The following is a 20,321-nucleotide window of genomic DNA, read 5'->3' on the forward strand; positions in this document are numbered from 1 at the left end:
TAAACTGACGACTCATAACAATCCCTACTCCATTCCTATTCCTATTTATTCCTGTATACCAAATCTTATATCCCCAAGGTTCTATCACTTTAGCTTTCTCACCTACCCATTTGGTCTCTTGAAGACATAAAATATCAATCTTTCTCCTACACATAACATCTACTAACTCTACCAACTTACCAGTTAAAGACCCTATGTTCCAAGTGGCTAACCTAATTTTATGGTCTTGGACTAACTTCTTTACCCCCACCCGTCCAACAAAGTGAGGGAACCCTTGCCTATTTGACACCACACCCGGGCGCCGGTGTGACGCGTCGCTTTTGGGCGACGACCTAGCAACCCTTGCACATTTATCACTGCCTCCGGGCCTAGAGAGTACAGCGCGTCGCTCAGTAGGGAACGCCCCAACGAAATTCTCATATTGGTTCATTTTCATAGGATATGACAAAGTTTTTATGTTGGCTGTCACAGGCCTACCGCAACCCTCCTCCTTTATCCGGGCTTGGGACCGGCAGTGTATAACTACACAGGCGGAGTTTCTTTTGTTTTGCATTTTTTTGTTTTTAAATTTTTAGATTTCTTTATCCGGGCTTGTGTTCTATGTTTTGCATTTTTTGTTTTTAAATTTTTAGATTTCTTTTTTGTCATTTAAAAAAAATGGCATAATTTATCCTTTTTTCTTGCTTTTTCCCCCATATCTTACAATACTCCTATATCGCAGGCTCATGCGATACGGGTTTCAATACACTAATTAAAACATTGGTTTTTAGGGAACTCTCTCATTTCATGGAGGTGCTGTTAAAATGTAATCGTAATTCCTTTTGTATATATATATATAAAATACCCTAAAAGGATATTTTTGTCATTTCCATTTTACGCATATTCCATTAGGAATATGATTGTACTTTTTTCTTTTCTTTTCTTTTTTATTTTTTCCTTTCTTATTTTCTTTTTTGATATTCGTACCACCTTGGGGGGCCCAATGTAGACGTTGGACCCCTCCAACGATCACATTTGTGACCGTTGGAGGGGCTCCAACGACTACATTGGAGCCCCTCCAAGGCCCTCAATGTAACCCCTATAAAAGGGGGTCCTCTCCTGTGTATTTGTATTCTTGAGGGAGCTTGAGCTTCATTGTAAAAGGGTTTTTACCCTATTTCTCATAATAAAGATATATTCTTTTAGCCTTTTGGCTTAACCCCTTTGTGGGTTTATGGGTTTAGCACTTTACCTGCTTTTGGTTGCCCCTTAGTGGGTTTGTGTATTTGCACCTTAAGTGTGCATTTATGGGTTCATTATCGAACCCTCTGTTTTCTAACATGGTATCAAAGCAAGGTTGTGATCGGATTGTCTTTTGGTGCATTGGAAAGTGTGTCGCTCAAGAATCTTCAAAGAATGGTGAAGTATTAATTGTTTTTCTTCCTTTTCGTGAAGTATTCGGTATGTATCCCTTTTCTTAAAGTATTATGCATTATGAAACTATTTCTTGCATGTGCTTTCTTTATCATTATGTTGTGCACATTTCGTGTTTGTGGTACTTGAGAACCCTTACTTTTCACATATCACATTTCACTTGTTCACATGTTCTAAAATATTTTCTTTTAAAAATTGGCAAACTTATTTTTTTGTTCTAGGTATATGATTGCTCAATAAATGGGTCATATATCATATTTATTTATTTTTAAATTTGATGTCAATTCTATTTGAACTTGTGTATGGCTTTAGGAGTTTTTTTATTATTATTATGTTGACTCCAAGTATTAAAAGCTTGAAGTTCATATTTTCCATGTCTTTGTGCATGTGTATCCGTGCCTTTGTGCACTTGTGAGAGTTCTCCATGTGCCTTTGTGCACACTTCTTGTTTGTTAGCATTGTGTTTATACACAAACATTTTTTATATAGAGAGATTTTTGCATGAATGAACATACATGGTTGTGATAAAATTTGTTTATATGTGTAGAAAGCTCTTAAAGAAAGTTGGGTTGAGATTGAAATACCAAACTTAGTACAAATATTAGCAACAAATTTGATTTGAGAAAGAATGCACCCTCTAGGAGAGTACACAACTTCAATGCCTAAGAAATATCTTAAAAAACCTAAGATATCAAAATTTTCTTTTAAAATTTTCATAGTATCACTAACTCCTTGCTTGTCACTTCCGGTGATTATCATATCTGCATAAAGTAGAACAATAACAACTTTAGAACTTGTACTTTTGACAAAAAAAAAACAGTGCCAGTATAGAAAGAATGAAAACCCAGATGAGTCATTACATTACTAAATTTATAAGCTTTTTTAAGTTTAAGAATTTTACCCTTTTCAATACAAAACTCCGATGGAGGATCCATATAAACCTACTCATTTAATTCACCATTAGAAAAACATTTTTAACATCTAGTTGGTATATAGGTCATTTTTGAATAGATGCAATGACTATGAGTTCCTAGCACTAGTCATTCTAGCTCCTGAGTAAAGTTTTTTCATAGTCAATTTCATATTTTTTAGAGTACCTTTTGGCCACTAACTAAGCTTTGTATCTTTTTAAAGTCTTACAACTCTTGATTTTAACTTTAAAAACCCATCTACATTTTATAAATTTCTTCCCTATGAGTAATAAAGTTAGTTCTCATGTTTTAGCCTTTTCAAGGGCTTTAAGTTCTATATTCATTGCTTCAACCCATTGTGGAAGATTTTTGGCTTCATTATAATGTGATGGTTCAAGATAGGAATGTAAAGCTACTAGACATGCTCTATAATTTAGTGTCAATGTGTCATAAGATACAAACCTACTTGGTGGGTTGGAGACATGATTGGATCTTCTAAGTAAGGTTGCTTCTAAAGAATTTTGTGAATATTTTTCAAAAACATTTGGAGGATTCTTTTGCTCACGCCAGGTATATATTTGCATGGGTTTATCAACAATATCATCATTTCATATAGGTGATTCCGCATTCTCATCATTTGAATGCACATTATTATCACTATTTTCATTATCATTTAAGGTATTATCGTTGTTATCATTCAAAGAATCATCACAAGAAGTCAACTCTTCTTGTGACAAGAGGTCAAAATAGAAAAGCATAATCTACCTGTTTTCCTTGATTCTCTCAAAACCATTTTCATTTTCCAAAAAGGTTACATCTTTAGAGATATATAGTTTGTTACTCTTAAGGTCAAAACATCTATATCCTTTTTTGTTTTCTCCATAACCCTCAACATCCTCACTAGCAACTCATTTGGGTTCAAAAAGGGATAACTCGTCCCATAGAAAACCAAGAGTAGTAAAGTAGTCACGGACATTCATGCCCCTTTGTTTGATGGTACATATTTTTTTTTGAAGAAAAAATTACCTTGCAAGGTCTTTTCGGATATACATACCCTTCATAAAAAACCATGCCTCATTAGCTTTGCGGAACTTTGTTAAAATGTATCATTCAATCTTTGTAATCTTATATATATTTTATATATATAAAGGATGATACATATATGGTATATATGCATATGTATCTTCCTAATTATATATATAAAATATATATTTCTCTATTATTAGGCATAAAGGTAGTTTAGTCTTTTCTCATTTTTACGCATATTCCATTTGGAATATGTTTGTAATTTTATTTTTATTTTTTTATTTTATTCATTCTTGTGGTTTGCGCCACCTAGGGAGGCTCCCCAAAGAGTCGTTGGGGAGCCCCCAACGGTCACAAATGTGACCGTTGGGGGCTCCCAACGACTCCTTTGGGAGCCCCCTATGTGGCTCCTCTCTTGTTATAAATAGGGGTCTCCCCTTGTAATTTATTCACTCCTTTGGAGGAGCCTTTGCTCCATGTAATGGGTGCTACACCCTTCCTCTTTTCAATAATATCAACTTATGCCTTATAGGCATTTTTGCCCATTTGTGGGTTTATGTGTTAGCACATTATGTGCTTGTGTTTTCCCCTTTAGTGGGTATATTCGCACTTCATGTGCATGTGTATTGGTTCATTATTGAACCTAATATATTCAAAGTCGTTTCCTAACAAACTTAACAATGTTGGCACATATTTTGAGCTCAACATTGTTCATGAACCATGCAAGAAATTTTACATGTTTACTTTCTCAATCATCTACCTTGGATTGATGATCTTCAATGGTTTTAATTCGAGCATCACCTTCCAATGCTTTTTCTTGATTTGCTTCCAACTCAGTGAGTTTGAGTTGAGGCTTCAGAATAAAGCCCATCATGTATCCCCAAAGCTTCTTGCCTTTGAGGTTATTTTTCATACCGGATACCCACATCATATAATTGAAACCATTTAATTTGAAGGAGGGATCTATCTTTTGTTCATTCTCCATTTTGGCTTGATAAAAGAAGGAAGAGAAAATATGGAAGACCACGAAAGAGCTCCTCTACCTTGAGTTCCGCAAGCACCACCAACCCACGAACACTTTGAATGCTATCTCACAATTACGATATGACCACTTTCCCAAGGGACCAAGAGCATTATGTCTCTGATACCATGTAACGAAGTATGCCCAATTGTTAGAACAAAGTGCAAAAGCAGATACAAGTCCAATAGTGGACAAGGGCACAAAAGCACAACAAGCACAAAAGAACACAAGTCCAGTGGATAATACAAAGAGTCAACAAAGGGAAACAACTAAAAAAGATATTCTTTATTGAGTATATGCTTGGAAAGCATGAGACCCCTATTTATACACCACAACAACAAACAAGGAGGGAGACCCTTGGGAGCTCCCAGAACGACCATAGAGCCCCCATTGATCTCCCTTAATTACATGAAATAAAAATAAAAAGAAAAAAATATTGTTTTAATAAACAGTATTTATATACATGTGAAAAGACATAAATGCCCCTATAGGGCATTTAACTATTACAAGACAAAAATAAATATATATGAATATTAATAAAAAGATTTTAAATTAAAATTGTCAGAAAATACCACAATGTTTTTGCAAGATATTGCCTAGTTTTTCCAATGTTTCAAAGATAGACAACTGATGCTACACATAAAAAACTTCAACAGACAAATAGCAAAATTTATCTTACCCATCAAGAACAGCCCAAGCAACACCTTCAGTAGTTTAACAAAGAGGACACCATTAAATGAATGAGCATGAATATGGCAGTAAATGAGAATGGAAAATTTTCATACCAAAGTTAGGGAAGAATAATAGCCAAATGCTCCCCAAAAACGCATCTCATTTGATAGGTCCTGTAATGTCCAAAAACATATCAGCCACCAGAATGTCACTTGGAACAGCAGCCTCTCTCTCTCTCTCTCTCTCTCTCTCTCTCTCTCTCTATATATATATATATATATATATATATATATATAAAAGCTACTGACAAAGAAAAACAAAACAATAAAGTACTAATTCTTTGGAAGATGATGCCAACAAGCAAAAGAAAAAAATAAAGCATCATGAAATACAGATGCATGCTGGTGTTGTTCACTAGTGGTGATGCTATTCTTTATCCTACCTTATCAAATTTATTTATCTGCAGGAACAATAGAGATTCTACCTCCTTGTAAATATGAAGAAATACTGGCCTTTGATAATTAATCAAACTGTTGCTTCATTCGAATGTTCAGGTTATCACTGTACAGGACCTAGTTTCTATAGTCAATATTGGATTCAGGCTACCGTCATGCAACTTCTAACTGGCCCAACTTTGGCATTAGTCATTATCCTAAAAGAATGCTATTATCAGCTAAGAAATGTGACTTCCCAAAAAATGGTAAAATAAATGATACACAAAAATAAGGCTTCCAGAAAATTGTTTTTAATATTTCAGATTTAACATTTTGATCAATTAGATTTCTTTAGATCAGAAGTATTCATCTAAAGACTTGTATGATTGACCTAAATTCAACAAACAAGTTCAAAGATGACCGATCACTTTAGATAGCATCTCCTTCATGTCTGAATGAAGGTAAATACGAACTCCGGGCGTTTACTGTACTTTTTCATTTCCTTGTTCAGGTGAAGAATTGTGGCCTTTGGCTACGTTTATTCATACTTCAACAACGGATTTGGAGGTTAGATATTTTCCTGTATTTAACCACTACAAAGATTTTAAGTAGTTGAAAAATCAATTTTGGATTATTAATCATTTTTATAGTAACAAAAATTCATTCGAATGGTGAGATGAGGAATATTCAAAGTCCAGGTACAGTAACTAAGAGGCCGTTTGAATGCCCAAGACCTTTTCTCCTCAAAGGAGATTTACCCATGGACCATTTCCCATTACAAAAAAAATCTAATAAGAGTGTCACATCTCTAGAATTGAGACAATTTTACTGAGTAAAATGAAATGGGCCACATGCTTTTTGGGACATTTTTACCAGGGAGGATTTCTTCATTCTTGATGTGCATGAGAGCTAAGCATGGGGCTACACTTTTCCTGGTAAAGTTTCACTTTTTCTTTCTTTTTTTTTGGAGCAATGAAAACCCCCCCACGGGAGTCTATGAATTCATAATCAGGATGAGTTGATCCTCATCAACCATTATTTCCTGAATGATGGAACTTGTCTAAATATGTCAAATTCATCGTTTCATCTATTAAATAACAATTTGCACAATGCGGTGCCAATTGGTTTGAGCCACAAATATTTACACTAATCCATCATGCACGATGGAACTTGTCTACAGATGTCAAATTCATTGTTTCATCTATTTAAAAACATTATCACAATGTGGTGCCAATTGGTTTGGGCCACAAATATTTACATTAATCCATCATGCTTATGAAGAGAATCAGACACATATATTGTTATACAAATATCCAGTAACACTCGAAAATCTTGCTGGAAGTGAAGTAGATACCCTTTCTGATGACTTTGACGTTGTTACAGCTTGTGGAAAAGAGTGATCATTTGAGATAATCCTTGGTATCAGCAAACCAATAAGTGAACTAGGAATGAACATCAAGAATGCCAACCAAGGATGAGCAAACCTACATGACATGATACTATTTGTAATTAGACAAGCATGGATTATTCTTTGCATTAGTAGATTTCAATGTACGAGGCACCTTCAATTTACCTAGACAAAGACATGAATTGCACACTCAAATGCATCACATGTACAGAGAGAGAGAGAGAGAGCAAATATAAACAAACTAAAATTGAAACTAATCGCTTTATACTTTTACACATTGATGTCATCATTTCACACTTAAGTACCTATTCAATTAGCAACTCAACATGAACAAAAGACGTAAAAATTAATAGAGTGAAAGTATAGGGATGTCACTTTCCTGCAGTAGACACTGACTTGAGGTGTGTTACACTATTACTTCTTTAAGGTAGTGAAAGTCCCCCAATTATGGTGCAAGGGTTGCACCCTGCCTTGGGGATTCAAAGTGCCAGCCTTCTAATGCTGCACTTCTTTGGGTTGCATGAAAGAGCTAGCCTTCTAATGCTGCACTTCTTTGGGCTTGCACGGCCCTTGGAAGGGTAAATGTATTACGCCAAGAAACACTTGATATGTCTTGTGAATGATGGCAAGTTAGAGGGCAAAAGTTAAACCTCTAAACCATAATGAAATATGTGGAAATGTTAAACAAGAGCCTTTAAGGGCTTACAAGATCACAAACACAAAGTGCACATGCACAAGTCTACTATGAGACAATCCAAAAAGCACTAAGGCTTACACAAGCACGAGAGTGCATACAATATCAAAAGAGAGACACCACACTTAAACTTAATGAATTTATTCATAAAAGAGCTTCTTAGAAGCTTAACAATACAAGGGGCTTTAAGCCCTTATTTATAGACAAGAAGATGCCAAAGGGAGTCCCCAAAATAGACATAGTCGTTGGGAGTATTCCCAACAACTATATGAAAGCATTTACAATAATGCCCTTATAAAAAGTGGCAAATACAAAAATAATAAAGAGAAATAAATACAAAAAAAGAAAAACCTATTTTCTAAATGGCAGAACTACCCTTGTTCAAAATAACCAAAATGCCCCTGGTAGGCAATCTAAATTACATTATTAAATACAGTTATATATACATATATATACAAGATATATATAACTATGTGGAATCATACATATAACTTAACACCCCCCCCTCAAAATTAAGAGAAGTTTGTAATTACAAAAAGAAAGAACCCAAAATGTCTTCATTATCTTCACCAAAAGCCTTCATTAGCTGCTTCCATGTATATATGTACATACTTGAGTATGTGTTTCTTTTTGGACTAGTCAATAGAGTTGTTGGAATAGTCCAACAGCTCAATTTCTAGTTGTTGGATTGTTCAAACAACTCTATTGAGACTACCTCTTGTGTATAAATAGGGGTAAAACCGCTCATTTGTTTCTAATGTTTTTTACTAAACATTCTACTCAATAAAGATGATATTTTTATGTTGTGTTATTGTTTAGACTCTTTGAAGTCTTGTAATAAGCACCTTGCACTTGTGTAATGCTTTAATGCCTTTGTTTTGTTCTTTATTGGGCTTGTAATAGTGTGTGTGCACTTTGTATTTGTTTTTCCGCATATTTCATTATATCTAGTTCCAAATCTATTGAATTGTCTAATGTCCTTTGCTTTCCTAATATTAAGAAGAATATTGTGTTTGTATCCAAGCTTGTGGATGACACAAATTCTTACATCGAATTTACTCCCTCTTCTATGTATGTCAAGGACATCCAAACGAGGAAGACATTAGCTAAAAAGGAGAAATGTAAAAATATGTACATCTTCAAGAAGGATCCTTCAGTTGCTCATGCTCGGTTGAACCAGAATTCGAAGCTCAAGTATGTTTCTCCTATATGTGTCTTCAGTTTGTCTAAGTCCAATAAGCTAGATATATGACACAGTCGTTTGGGTCATTGTAAGTGTGTTTTCATTAAGAGATTGGTTTCTAGTGGTCTTTTAGACAAGTCCAATTTGAGTCAAGAGTAAGATGGTCATGTTTGTTCAAGTTGTCAAGTATGTAAGAGGCATGTTCTTCCTTTTAATTCCCATAATAAAAGAGGTTCGAAACCTTTTGAGATTGTTCATTCTGATATTAGGGACCAGCCCCTATTTTATCCCTTTCTAGTAGTTGATATTATGTCATTTTTTTTATGATTATTATTGCTTCACATGAATTTTCTTTATAAAGCATATCTTTGAGTTTTTTATTTGTTTCGTAAGTTTCAGTTTTTGTTTTGAATCAATTTTCTTCTAGCATCCTCAATTTTCAATGTGATGGTAGGGACAAATATTCATCGATTACCTCCAGAGTAATGGAATTAATTACAGAATTTTATGTCTGTGAATACCTCAACAAAATGAGAATTTTGTTGGGGCGTTCCCTACTGAGCGACAAGCGACGCGTTGTACTCTATAGGCCCGGAGGCAGTGATAAATGGGCAAGGGTTGCTAGGTCGTCGCCCAGAAGTGACGCGTCACACAGGCGCCCGGGTGTGGTGTCAAATAAGCAAGGGTTCACTCACTTTGTTGGAGGGGTGGGGGTAAAGAAGATAGTTTAAGACCATAAAATTAAGTTAGCCACTTGGAGCATAGGGTCTTTAACTGACAAGTTGGTAGATCTAGTAGATGTTATGTGTAAGTGAAAGATGGATATTTTATGTCTACAAGAGACCAAATGGGTGTTAAAATATGTTGATCCTTAAATGTACATATATATATTTATATATATATATAAAGATACGTATACATATATATATATATGTATACATATCTCTATTTATATATATATATATATAAATATATATATTTTATCTTCCTAAAATACCCTCAAGGGTATTCTTGTAAATTAGCATTTTACGCATATTCCAATTGGAATATGCATTGTAATTTTTGTTTTGTTTTTATTTTTTGTTTTTTATATTTTTGGATTTCGTACCACATTGGGGGCCTCCCAAAAGTGACGTTGGGAGCCCCCAACGGTCACAAATGTGACCGTTGGGGGCTCTCCAACGTCCCCTTTGGGAGCCCCCAAGGTGGTCCCTTTTCATGCTTATAAATAGGGGATTTCCCCTTTGTATTTGATATACTTGAGTGAGCTTATGCTCCATTGTAATGGGGTTTTTACCCCTTCTCCATTATTCTTCAATGATATGCAACTTATGACTTTATGTCATATTTTTTCCTTTTTATGGGTTTTATGTGTTAGCACATTATGTGCTTATGTTGTTTCCCTTTAATGGGTATATTTGCACTCCACGTGCATAAGTATGGGTTCATTATTGAACCCAACGTATTCCAAGTCACTTTCTAACATGGTATCAGAGCGAGGTTGAGATCGAGTTGCTCTTTGGTGCATCGGGAAGCGTGGTATTCAAGAATTTGTTTAAGAAAAATGGTGAAGTATTCATTTCTCTCTATTGTCTTTCTTATAGTTATTCGGTATGCATTCTATTTCTTTGAGTATTGTATGAAGAATGGAATATGTTCTTTTCTTTATGTGTGATTTTTGTCATTATGTCTTTTTTGAGTTTCTTGCTACTCCATTGAATCGTTTTCGTATGTTTTTCTTTGAAAAACTTTAAATGATAACTTGTTTGGCGAAAAATTAGATATATGATTGCTCAAAACTTGCTTTAATGGGTCGGTAAAAAATTTATGACCGTTGGAACTTTGAATTTACATTTTAAACCTAACCTTGTTTATGAAAATACCTTTATATGAATGTTTAGTCTTTAAAGAAAGGTATGTTAAGATTAAAATGCTTGTGAAATAGTTTTTTGAAAAATGTTTGGCATATATGAAAAATTTCATATTATGTGTCCGTTTTATATGAGCAACATTTAATTAAGAAAGTTTTTTTTTTAATGCCGGTTGAATTAAGTTTTAAAATGGTCTTATGGAATATGGTGATTTTCTTTCCATCTTTACACTCTTAAGGATGTTTTCAACATTTAGAGAGTTCTCTCTCTTTTCAATAAGAGACATTTATATTTTTATGTTGTGATTGTCTCTTGTGGGTTTTGGTGTTTGCCCTTTTGTTTGTTCATTAGTGAATGTTGTAAGTGCTTAATGCACTCTTTTGCTTTTCTGCATATTTCATTACAAAAGTTATGGTCTTCACTAATGTTTATTGTGTACTTATTTCATTAGGAGTAGGTAATAATCTATTAAGTCATGTTTTTCGGTAAAACTTAAGAGTGTTAAATTTTTCCTCAATAAATGTTTATTTTTTATTTAAGCCATAGTACAATCTTATTTATCATAAGGTTTTGTTAATGAATCTATTTTGTTGGGATTTCTTCCACTTTAATGGAGTTTTCTCCTTCCTTGGGAGTTGTATATGTTTGTTTGTTCAAACTCTCCTTAAGGAGCCTTTCGGTCCTTATAATCTTCTTGTGAGTATATACTCTTTTATGAAGATTTCATGATTGTTTATCATTTTTAAGTTGAAATAGTAGATTTCATAAGTTTTTCGAAATTCACCATCTTTATGAATGCCTATATTGGCCTAAGTTTGTTATTTTTGAACTTCACCAACTTCACTGTTTAATTGCACCTTATGTCTTTCATAGTTAAGGCTTGTTTGTTCCAAATTGGTTCATACACATGATGTTGCTTAATATTTCATGTTATGTTGCATAGTAAGCCTTTTTTGGTGTACAAGACTTCTTTTGAAGATTAAGCATAATTCGTGGTTATGCAAAATTGTTTTGATGGATTATATTGGACCTTTGATTCAATTTGTTAATCGGTCCTCTTTGTAAAATTTTTTTATTTGGAAAAATGATTCCTTATGTGTTTATTGCCCTTTTGTGGCATTTATGTTTGTCCATCACATGTTATTTAATGCATCATTGTTTTGGCCTTATTATTTTATTAGAGATGTTTGTTGAGGTGAGTTATGGGCACCTCGTGTTATATCATTTTAGATTGTCCAAATTGCCATATTATAGATGGTAGTTGAGGTGAGTTATGGGCACCTTGGGACTCTAGAATGATTTGGTATATGATCTCTAATTATGAGTGTGACACTCGTTGTTATGTCTTTTTAGATTGTCCACTTACCATATTATAGATGGTGATTGAGGTGAGTTATGGGCACCTTGGGACTCTAGAATGATTTGATATATGAGTGTGTCACTAGTTTGTTCTTGTGCCATTGATATTATGGATGCTTCTAAGTAAATGTGATGGACATATGGTATTTGAAACCTTAAATGTTTTAAGGTACATTTAAAATCAAGATGTTTTGGGATTATAGCCCAACCTTTTATTTGTTTATGAATCTTATGAGTACATTTGCACATTTGTGATTCCATATGTTGTGCTCGTTGTGCACATGTGTTCTTGTGATTTTGCACAAGTATTCTATGTGTTCTTGGTGTGTGTATGTTCACACATTTGTTCTCAAGAATTTTATTTTATCGATTATAGTATCTTGTTGAAGATATTTTTTACATACATGTTATTGTTATGAGAATTTGTTTTAAAAGGAATATTGTTTCATTCGAGGTTTATTTTCATTACAAGTTTATTGCCTCAAAAGTCTTTTCCTTTTATGCCCATTATCTAAGTGTCATCATATGTAGACAAGAATTTTATTACACCTTCGTGTGTTTTTAGCCCTTTGTTGGCTTTTTGCTCTCTTGGTCTAGTAGCTAAACACACTTGTCTTGAGTGATCTTATATATAGACAAGGCACGTTGATTCACACCATGGTGTGTGATTTTTAGCCTATGTTGGCGTTTGTGTCCTTGTTCTAGTCGCTTAAGATGTATGCCCATGGTTGGCTTATTTCACTCATTTCAAGTGCTATCATATGTAGACAAGAGATGTATTATGTTTTAGCCCATGGTTGGCTTATTACTCTTGTTCTAGTAGCTGAACATACTTGGTTTTAAGTGTATTTTTTACGTAGACAAGAGATACTTTTTAGTCCATGTTGGCATGTATTCTCTTGTTCTTGTCGTAGATGCACTTATTTCAAGTATTATTATATGTAGACAAGAGGTTCTTTTACACACCTTTGTGTGTGTCTTTGGCCTTTAATGGCTTTATATTCTTGATCTAGTAGCTTATACACTTGATTTATGGGTTTTGGAGGACTAATGAGGAAGATGTTTGTAATGGATAAACTATTGTTCAAATTTGCAAAATTTCATTCATGACTTGTGTTTTTCAAGCAAATCATATTTTTGATATGCATATCAAGTTGATTTCTTAGCATTTAATCTATATATTAAGTGCTTATGGTTTTTTGCCACCCTTATATGCAAAATGTGTATTAAGTCTGTCTTTCATAAATGATTTTAAAACCTTGTGAACTCTTGGGTTTATTTTGCCTAAAGTATGCTTGGAGACTTTGTTTCTCTTGTTTGACACTTCATTACATGTTTGAAGCATGTTCATTAATGAGTTCTTTGAGTATTAATTCATTTCATGATAAATATATGCATATGCTCTTTATGGCCTTTTTGGGCCCTCATTCAATAAATGTTTATGTATATCATGCCTCTTCGTAGGCTTATTGTGGTGTCCCTTAGTGGACCATTTTGATATTCCCCATTATGGGGTTATATTTGTCCAACGTTGGACCTTATGAATGCATTATGCATTCTTGCAATTTATTTCTGCATAATTTGCTTCCGCTCATTTTGTTTTAAACATGATATATGATTTTGAAACTTTGGTGTCATTTTTGCATAATTTACATCTCTTCTAACCTGTGCTAGTTAGAAATGTTTCATTTGAATAAAAGTACAAATATTTGTTTTACTTGTTTCTTTGTTGTTATTTCACAGGATCTTGGAGATAGGACAAAGAGAAGTACCCTGGATAGTTCGGGAAATTTGAAGACAATAGGAGGAAGGCCTTTTCAAGTTTCATGACATCCTTGCCGGAGCCTCTTGGAGTCTTGCCCATTGTTCAATCTTTTCGTTTCCCCGCAAAGATTGAGGGGGGGTGTTAAAAAATATGTTGATCCTTAAATGTACATATATATATTTATATATATATATATAAAGATACGTATACATATATATATATATGTATACATATCTCTATTTATATATATATATAAATATATATTTTATCTTCCTAAAATACCCTCAAGGGTATTCTTGTAAATTAGCATTTTACGCATATTCCAATTGGAATATGCATTGTAATTTTGTTTTATTTTTATTTTTTGTTTTTTATATTTTTGGATTTCGTACCACAATGGGGGCCTCCCAAAAGTGACGTTGGGAGCCCCCAACGGTCACAAATGTGACCGTTGGGGGCTCTCCAACGTCCCCTTTGGGAGCCCCCAAGGTGGTCCCTTTTCATGCTTATAAATAGGGGATTTCCCCTTTGTATTTGATATACTTGAGTGAGCTTATGCTCCATTGTAATGGGGTTTTTACCCCTTCTCCATTATTCTTCAATGATATGCAACTTATGACTTTATGTCATATTTTTCCCTTTTTATGGGTTTTATGTGTTAGCACATTATGTGCTTATGTTGTTTCCCTTTAATGGGTATATTTGCACTCCACGTGGATAAGTATGGGTTCATTATTGAACCCAACGTATTCCAAGTCAATTTCTAACAATGGGTAGGTGAGAAAGCTAAAGTGATAGAACCTTTGGGATATAAGATTTGGTATACAGGAATAAATAAGAATAGGAATGGAGTAGGGATTGTTATTACTCGTGAGTTTATAGATAATGTAGTTGAGGTCCGTAGGAAGGGTGATAGGATTTTACTTATTAAATTAGTATTAGGTACGGATATTAATAATATTATTAGTGTTTATGCACCTCAAGTAGGTTTAGATGATTCCATTAAGCATCAATTTTGGCAAGATTTAGATGAAATAGTACAAAGGATATCTTATGGAGAAAAGCTTTTCATCGGCGGTGACCTTAATGGACATGTAGGCATCAGTAGGGATGGATTTTAGAGTATCCATGGAGGCTATGGTATAGGAGAAAGAAACAAAAGTGGAGAAAGGATTTTAGATTTTGGTTTGTCCTATGATATGATCTTAGCAAACACTTGGTTTAGGAAGAGGGAGTCTCACCTAGTAACATTTAAAAGTGGGGTTAATACGAGTCAGATAGATTTTTTCCTACTTAGAAAGAGAGATAGGGGTTGTTGCATCGATTGTAAGGTTATACCGAGAGAAAGTGTATCTACACAACATAGAGTCTTAATTTTAGATCTTAAAATTAGAAAATGCCGCAAAAGGGATAGACATAGGATAGATCCTAGAATTAAGTGGTGGGCACTAAAAGGAGCTAAACAAGAAATGTTTGTAGAGTAGGTAGTTAAGGAAGTTGATTGGTGTCTCGAGGAGGATTCAGAATCAATGTGGAATAAGATAGCGGGTGACAAAAGAAAGGTGGCTAAGGAGGTATTGGGTGAGTTTAAAGGCGGTGCACCGCTAGGTAAGGATACATCATGGTGGAACGAGGATGTCAAATTAGCTATTAAGGTTAAAAGAGAGTGTTATAGAAATCTAAGTAAGAGTCGTGATAATGAGAATTTGGAGAAGTATATGATAACAAAGAAGGAAGCTAAAAAAGTAGTTTGAAATGCGAGGGATAAGGTATATAAGGAGGTTTATGACAAGTTGGATATCAAAGAGGGCGAGAAGGATATTTATAGGCTTGCAAAGATGAGAGATAGGAAATCGAGGGATCTGGGTATGGTTAGATGTATCAAAGATGAAACACAAAGGGTTTCAGTCAAAGATGAGGAGATTAAGGAAAGATGGAAAGATTATTTTGATAAGCTATTTAATAAAAGTCAAGCTCAGGATCTTGGAGACTTCTCCATTCCTTTTTATGAGATGAATCGTGACTTGATGCACAAGATTCAAAAGAAAGAAATTGCAGAAGCTTTGAAGAAAATGAAATCAAGAAGGACAGTTGGCCCAGATGGTATACCTATCGAGGCTTGAAAATGCTTGGGTGAGAAAGGTTTAGAATGGTTGACAAATCTTTTTAACAAGAATTGGCGGACAAATAAGATGCCTAATGAGTGGAGGAAGAGTACTTTGGTGCCTCTATATAAGAATAAAGGTGATATACAAGATTGCACAAACTATCGTGGTATAAAACTCATGAGTCATACTATGAAACTTTGGGAGAGGGTGATTGAGTATAGGTTGAGGAAGGTTGTCATGATATCGAAGAATCAATTTGGTTTTATACCTGAAAGATCAACTATGTAAGCTATACATCTTCTTAGACAACTTATTGAGAGATATAGAGAGAGGAACAAAGATTTGCATATGGTTTTTATTGAATTGGAGAAGGCATACAATAGAGTACCTAGGGATGTTCTCTGATGGACAATAATGAAGAAAGGTGTTTCTCTCAAGTACATTAGTATAATTAAAGATATGTACGAAGGAGTAGTAACCAATGTTCGCACTTGTGGAGGGGTGACAACCAATTTTCCTATAACGGTTGGGTTACATCAAGGATCTGCTTTAAGCCCTTTCCTATTTGCTATAGTGATGGATGAGCTTACGAGATCAATTCAAGAAAATGTGTCGTGGTGTATGTTGTTTGCTGACGATATTGTTTTGATTGATGAGTCTAGAGTTGAGGTTAATGATAAGTTAGAATTATGGAGACAGACATTGGAAGCAAGAGGTTTTAAGTTGAGTAAGAGTAAGACAAAATATATGGAATGACGGTTTAGTAAGCAACGAAGTAGTGATGGGAGTGTAGTGAAGCTTGGTGAGCAAGAAATATCGGTGGATGACTGTTTCAAATATTTGGGATCTATCATTTAAAAGTATGGAGAAATTGATGAAGATGTAAATCATAGGATAAAGGTTGGGTGGATGAAATGGAAAAGTGCAACTGGAGTGTTGTGCGATCGTACAATGTCATTGCGGTTGAAGGAAAAGTTTTATAGAACGACAATTAGGCCCGCTTTACTATATGGTACGGAACGTTGGGCTGCCAAGAGACATCATATTCAAAAAATGAGTGTAGTTGAGATGCGTATGCTTAGATGGATGTGTAGAAATACAATAAAAGATAAGATTCGAAACGAGGAGATACGTAAGAAGGTAGGCGTTGCATCCATTGAAAATAAGATGAGAGAGGATCGTTTACAGTGGTTTGGACATATTCAGCGAAGGCTTAATGAGGCTCCAGTTAAAAGGATGGAGAAATGGGAAAATATATTAGTTAAAAGAGGTCGGGGTAGGCCTAAGAAGACTTGGATGGAGATGATAGGAAAGGATATGAATGCTTTGAACCTCACCGAGGACATGGCATTGGATAGAAATGATTGGAGGAGAAGGATTCTTAAAGTGGAAGACCCAGAATGATTTTCTTTTTTGGTTCATATCGCCGACCCCAATTGTTTTGGGATGAAGGCGTAGTTGTTGTTGTTGTTTGTTGAACACCTCAACAAAATGGTGTGGCTGAAAGGAAGCACCATCATATTGTTGAAAGAGGCTTGTCTATGATTCATGCCAGCAATATTTCTCTTACATATCATTGTTCATGTTATGATGAAGCCCATGAGAATTCTTGAGAATGAATCACCTTGTTTTTCATTGTTTGGAGAGCATCCATATTATGCTGACTTATGGTCCCTTCGATTGTGTTTGTTATGTTCATGTTGACAACTACTTGAGAAACAAGTTTGATAAGAAAGCGGTTTGTAGATTTGTTGGATATGCTGAAAATTACAAAGGTTTCTGATGTTATGATCCTACGACAGGAAAAATCAAAGTCTCTAGAAACGTTGTATTTGATGAAAGTAATTTTGCATATGTACCTAGAGACTCACTATTGCAGGGCAATGAAGGTGCTGAAACTTGCCAACCATGGGTGTGTACATATCTATTTACATCCATTGATCATGAAAGTGCACGTTTAGGAGTTCCTTTCCCTTCAACAGAAACAAGTCATCAACATCTGCAGCATGAAGAACACAGTGGGCATAATGAGATGGGCCATCAAGAAAACATTTTTGGTAGATTTAAAGGGTGTGTATACACTAGAAGAAGCAGGGAGATGCACGATACGGGTGAACAACCACAAAAATGAAGGAAATAATTAGCTTAATCAGTCACAGTTACAACAACACCAACTGAGAAGGTCTACCAAGATATGGCACCTTATTGAAAGATGGGTGAGTTATGAGAATTTCAATGTTGACTTTCAAATGTTCCTCACTCAAATCGAAAGGCAAGAAGAGCCCAAAACCTTTTAGTAAGCAATGAGATCAAATGGATGGATTGAGGCTATGAATGAAGACATGGAAGTCGTACATGAATGTCAAACATGAAACATAGTCAAGAAGCCACCTGATAAAAATGTTGTAGGGTCAAAATGGGTTTATAAGATAAAATATAAATTGGATGAAAGCATTGAAAGGTATAAGGCCAAGTTGGTTGCTAAAGGCTTTACACTGAAGTATTGACAAGATTATGAATTTATGAGAAACATTTATCTTGATTGTTAAGATAGGCACAATACGGATTATCTTGTCCATAGCAGTGGATCATGATTGAAAATTCAGCCAGTTGATGTCAAGAATGAATTCCTACACAGGGAGTTAAAGGAAGAGGTATATATGGAGCAACCACTAGGATATAGTGACAGTGATCCAAAGCAGCATGTATGCAGGTTAAAGAGATCCATAGAGTGGTTGAAACAAGCAACTTGGCCTTGGTTTGAGAGCTCCCTGAAAATTCAAAGGTATAGGTCCTACCATTATCCTCTAGAATATTCGTTGTTTATTTATAAGGGAGAGAACTTTATTACACGACTCCTTATTTATGTGGATGATATAACCATCACCGGTGGTTCTGACCAACACATTGATGATGTGAAAGAATTCTGAAATAAAAGATTCAATATGAAGTACCTTGGCATTTTAAGATATTTTCTTGGGGTCAAAATAGATAGAAGAGATAGGGATCTTGTATTAACTCAACACAAGTATATTATTCATCTTCTTGTCAAGTCAAGAATAAAGGATTGCATATTAAGACTGAAAGGATCGTTGTATCATTGTACCTATTATGGATTTGGATCTGGACCCGAAATCCATGTATTTATTCTATTGTTTGTATTGGGTCTGGATCTAATGTAACATAATGTAATATCCAGACCCAATCTAATTTTAATATAAGTATAACATATAGGGCACGATCCTGCTGTTGAGGATTGTACCACTCATTGCTGCAGCCTCCCTCTCTCTCACAGGCATCTTCTCTTTTCTTTGCACCAAACCAACGACGCTGGGCACATTCTTACTTGGTATCAGAGCGGGATCGCATCTGATTTCGGTTCAAGGGCGTGAATCCGATTCCAGAAAATAACTCGAGAGATTCATCTTCTGTTCTAGGTTAGTAAAACCACACAATTTTTTTTCTTCGATTCTTTATTCAATCTTTGGGTTTTCAGATCTATGTTTGTTCCAGATCTGATTTCGTTCTAGATCTGTTCTCGTCCCAAATCTGAGTTCGTCTCTTCCTATTAAAACAATTTTTTTTTTCGATTCTTACATTTTTTTTTAGATCTGCCTCTCTTCTCATCAATTCTTTATTTCTATTCCATCTTATATTATTCCAGACCTGATTTCGTTCCAGCTCTGATTTTGTTCCAGATCTGAGTTCGTGTATTTCTATTGCAAACAAAAAAAAATATTCTTTTACCCCTTCAACGCTGCTTCTGGATCTGATTGGTGCATCTACCTTGCATTAACATCAGTTCTGACTCTTCACGTTAGAACTCTCATCTTACAACATCTATTGGGTTTCAAACTCGTATACCCAATTTTGTCAAACCTGACGTTGTATTTTGGAGTCTGCGATAATCTGTGGAGCTTCTGACCAGTACTAATTGTGCAGTCCACTAAAGGTATTCGAGAAGCAGTGACCCGTTCCTAAAAAAAAAGGGTCGTGAACACTGATTGTTTCTCTAACTTGTGGGACTGTCTTGTTGATATACTTCCCGTCCTTCAGTTCCATTTATTCTTATTCCCTTCATGGATTTTCCTTCTCTTCCATCTAACTTCCTTGGTCAACTTATTTTCAAGAAACTCACCCACTCGAATTACTTAACTTGGAAGAGGCAAATATTGCCTTTTATTAGGAGTTTGGATCTCTCTGGATATCTTGATGGATCTGTCCCTACACCACCAAAGTTTGTTTTGCAAGAGGAGAGAGATGATAAAGAAGAGGTTTCCAACAAATCAGTTCGTAATTCAGAATTCACAGTATGGAGGAGAAAGGATCAAGTGGTTGTGGCATATATTACTTCTACTCTTTCCCAAGAGGTATTAGTGGGCATTCCCGATGAATGCTCCGCTATGGAGCTATGGCAGAGGTTGGCACAAACCTATTCACAGATTTTAGAGGCCAA

At 34.9% G+C, this 20,321-nt stretch overlaps 1 protein-coding gene across 1 annotated transcript in view; it reads right to left on the reverse strand.

Annotated features, from left to right (window-relative positions):
• Positions 1 to 20,321, reverse strand: part of LOC149833377 (uncharacterized) — a 110,583-nt gene that overhangs the window by 25,120 nt on the left and 65,142 nt on the right. Inside the window, exons 12-13 of the mRNA XM_090015092.1 lie at positions 6,832 to 6,961; positions 5,157 to 5,216 (exon numbers count right to left, since the gene is read on the reverse strand). Of these exons, the coding sequence (XP_089871218.1) occupies positions 5,157 to 5,216; positions 6,832 to 6,961 (190 nt within the window). The remainder of the gene's footprint in view (positions 1 to 5,156; positions 5,217 to 6,831; positions 6,962 to 20,321) is intronic.

This window comes from Nuphar pumila, chromosome 7 (genome assembly GCF_984573655.1).
Source record: "Nuphar pumila chromosome 7, dmNupPumi1.hap1.1, whole genome shotgun sequence".
In the NCBI taxonomy this organism is placed as follows: Eukaryota; Viridiplantae; Streptophyta; class Magnoliopsida; order Nymphaeales; family Nymphaeaceae; genus Nuphar; species Nuphar pumila.